The 2,050-nt window shown below is 26.3% G+C and overlaps 1 protein-coding gene across 1 annotated transcript; it reads right to left on the reverse strand.

Moving 5' to 3' along the window:
- Positions 1–236: 236 nt before the first annotated feature.
- Positions 237–833, reverse strand: LOC124419334 (CUGBP Elav-like family member 3; the record flags this gene model as incomplete). The annotated part of the gene is made up of 1 exon (XM_046948233.1): positions 237–833. A coding segment is annotated over one exon (279 nt), but the record flags the coding sequence as incomplete, so codon positions are not given.
- Positions 834–2,050: the final 1,217 nt, after the last annotated feature.

The following is a 2,050-nucleotide window of genomic DNA, read 5'->3' on the forward strand; positions in this document are numbered from 1 at the left end:
TATTTTTTTGTTATTATTTTTTAAGTGACTTGGTGTCTTAAAAAGTTAAGTTTTGTTTTGTATTTTTTTTATTTTGTTTGGCCCTTTAAATTTCAGTTTTTTAAATAAAAGTTAGAAATTATAATAAATGTTTTTTTGTATAAAATAACAAATAACAAAACGTAAAACTTATATAAAATTATTTTATATATATTTAACAAAAAAATAAAAAAATAAAATTTATAATAAAAAGCCAAATATAAACTACAACTAAACACTTAACCAAATTTATAAAATTATATAAAAAAAGAAATTCAAATTCATTTAAATTAAAAATTCACAAAACTTTAAAAGTCTAGTTATTTAAAAAATAAAGAAACTTAAAACAATTTGATGGTTTTCAAAATCCAATTTTAAAAATTTACCTCCTTTCTTAAGGATAAAAGAATTTACAGCATTTTCTAGGTTAAACACATCTGCTGTTTACTTTCCCAAAGGTATTTGCTAAATACGTTTGATGTTTTGCTGCTTGTTATGGGGAGGTGAATTTTTAGTTGCAATTGTTGCTTTCTATGTTAGTATGGCTTGGAGGCATCTTTGGGTTTCTTAAGTTGCACCTTTAGACGCTTGGTGCCCACTTGAAAACCATTCATTGCCTTAATGGCTACCTGCGCCGATTCTGAGTTATCAAACGACACAAAACCAAAACATTTTGACAAGTTTGTCTGTTTATCGATGAAGACTTTGGCGGAAATTACATTTCCGAATGGCAGGAAAGTTGATGCCAAATCGGTGTCGGTGAATTCTTGCGGCAAATGATATATAAAAAGATTACAGCCTTCAGGACCTGTAAAGAGAAGAAAGGGGAAAACAAATCAATAAGAATTAACTGAAAGTGTTTAACAAGTATATCCAATATTCAATTAAAGTGAATTTCCAAAGATGGTCATACATAGGGATAGTTTTAGACCGATCCTCAGAAATTGAAAGAAATATTTTATCGTCGAGTTTCATTGTAATGAGTACTAGATGAAATCTTGGAGCAATTTTATATTGTACAAAGTTTTTTAATAAAAAAAACCTATAATTTTTTCATTTATTGTTTTCAAATATCGTCTACCATAAATACATCAGTTTTATCTCTTTAAAGGTCACATTTGCTAAAATATTTTCTTTCATTTTATTACTTTCTTTCTAAACCCACATTTTCTATAATATTTGTGTAATATATTATGTTCAAATTTTCTATTTTATTTCATTTTATCTCATTTATTTTGATTTATTTTAGTTGAACTAGAAAAACTAGTTGTCAAAACTTTCATATCAATTCTTTTTATACTTTTATGATTTTACAATATAGACTTCCACACTCCCATACTTACATGCACACATTTTCTATATACAATATAAATGTGTTTGTATGTCCTCAAATCTATATTAATCAAATAATAGTTTGAAAATCCCACAATTTTTTTCACTTTCTTTATTTTTAGAAAAAAATAAAAAAAAAAATGGAATATAACTGAATATTGCTAGACCGACATATAGATTGGTTTTGGTGTTCATATGCATAAATATGATTAAAAAGCCACAGTCAGAAGAGCCAAAAGAGCGAGAGAAGAGATTTCAATCAATTTGTGGTTTTGAAATAAAATTTTTATGAAATTTTCTATGTGTTATGTCAAAGTGCAAAGTTGTATGTTTGAAATATTTTAAATTAAATTTATAGAGAAAATAAATAATGTTTAGCAGGAGGTTAAAGTTTTTTGTTTTATAATTATGAATAGTTTTAATAAATCAACACTATGGGCTATTTTGCGAAATTATATATCATTTGTTTTAAGTCTCTTCTGCTCAGTTCTAGTTCAGTTCTAGTTTAGTCTTATTTCAGTCCTAGTTCAGTTCTAGTTCAGATTAGTTTAGTTCTAGTTCAGATTAGTTTAGTTATAGTTCAGATTAGTTTAGTTATAGTTCAGTTCTACTTCAGTTCTAGTTCAGTTCTAGTTCAGTTCTAGTTCAGTTCTAGTTCAGTTCTAGTTCAGTTCTAGTTCAGTTCTAGTTCAGTTCTAGT

The sequence above is a fragment of the Lucilia cuprina genome, chromosome 2 (assembly GCF_022045245.1).
Source record: "Lucilia cuprina isolate Lc7/37 chromosome 2, ASM2204524v1, whole genome shotgun sequence".
Taxonomy (NCBI): Eukaryota; Metazoa; Arthropoda; class Insecta; order Diptera; family Calliphoridae; genus Lucilia; species Lucilia cuprina.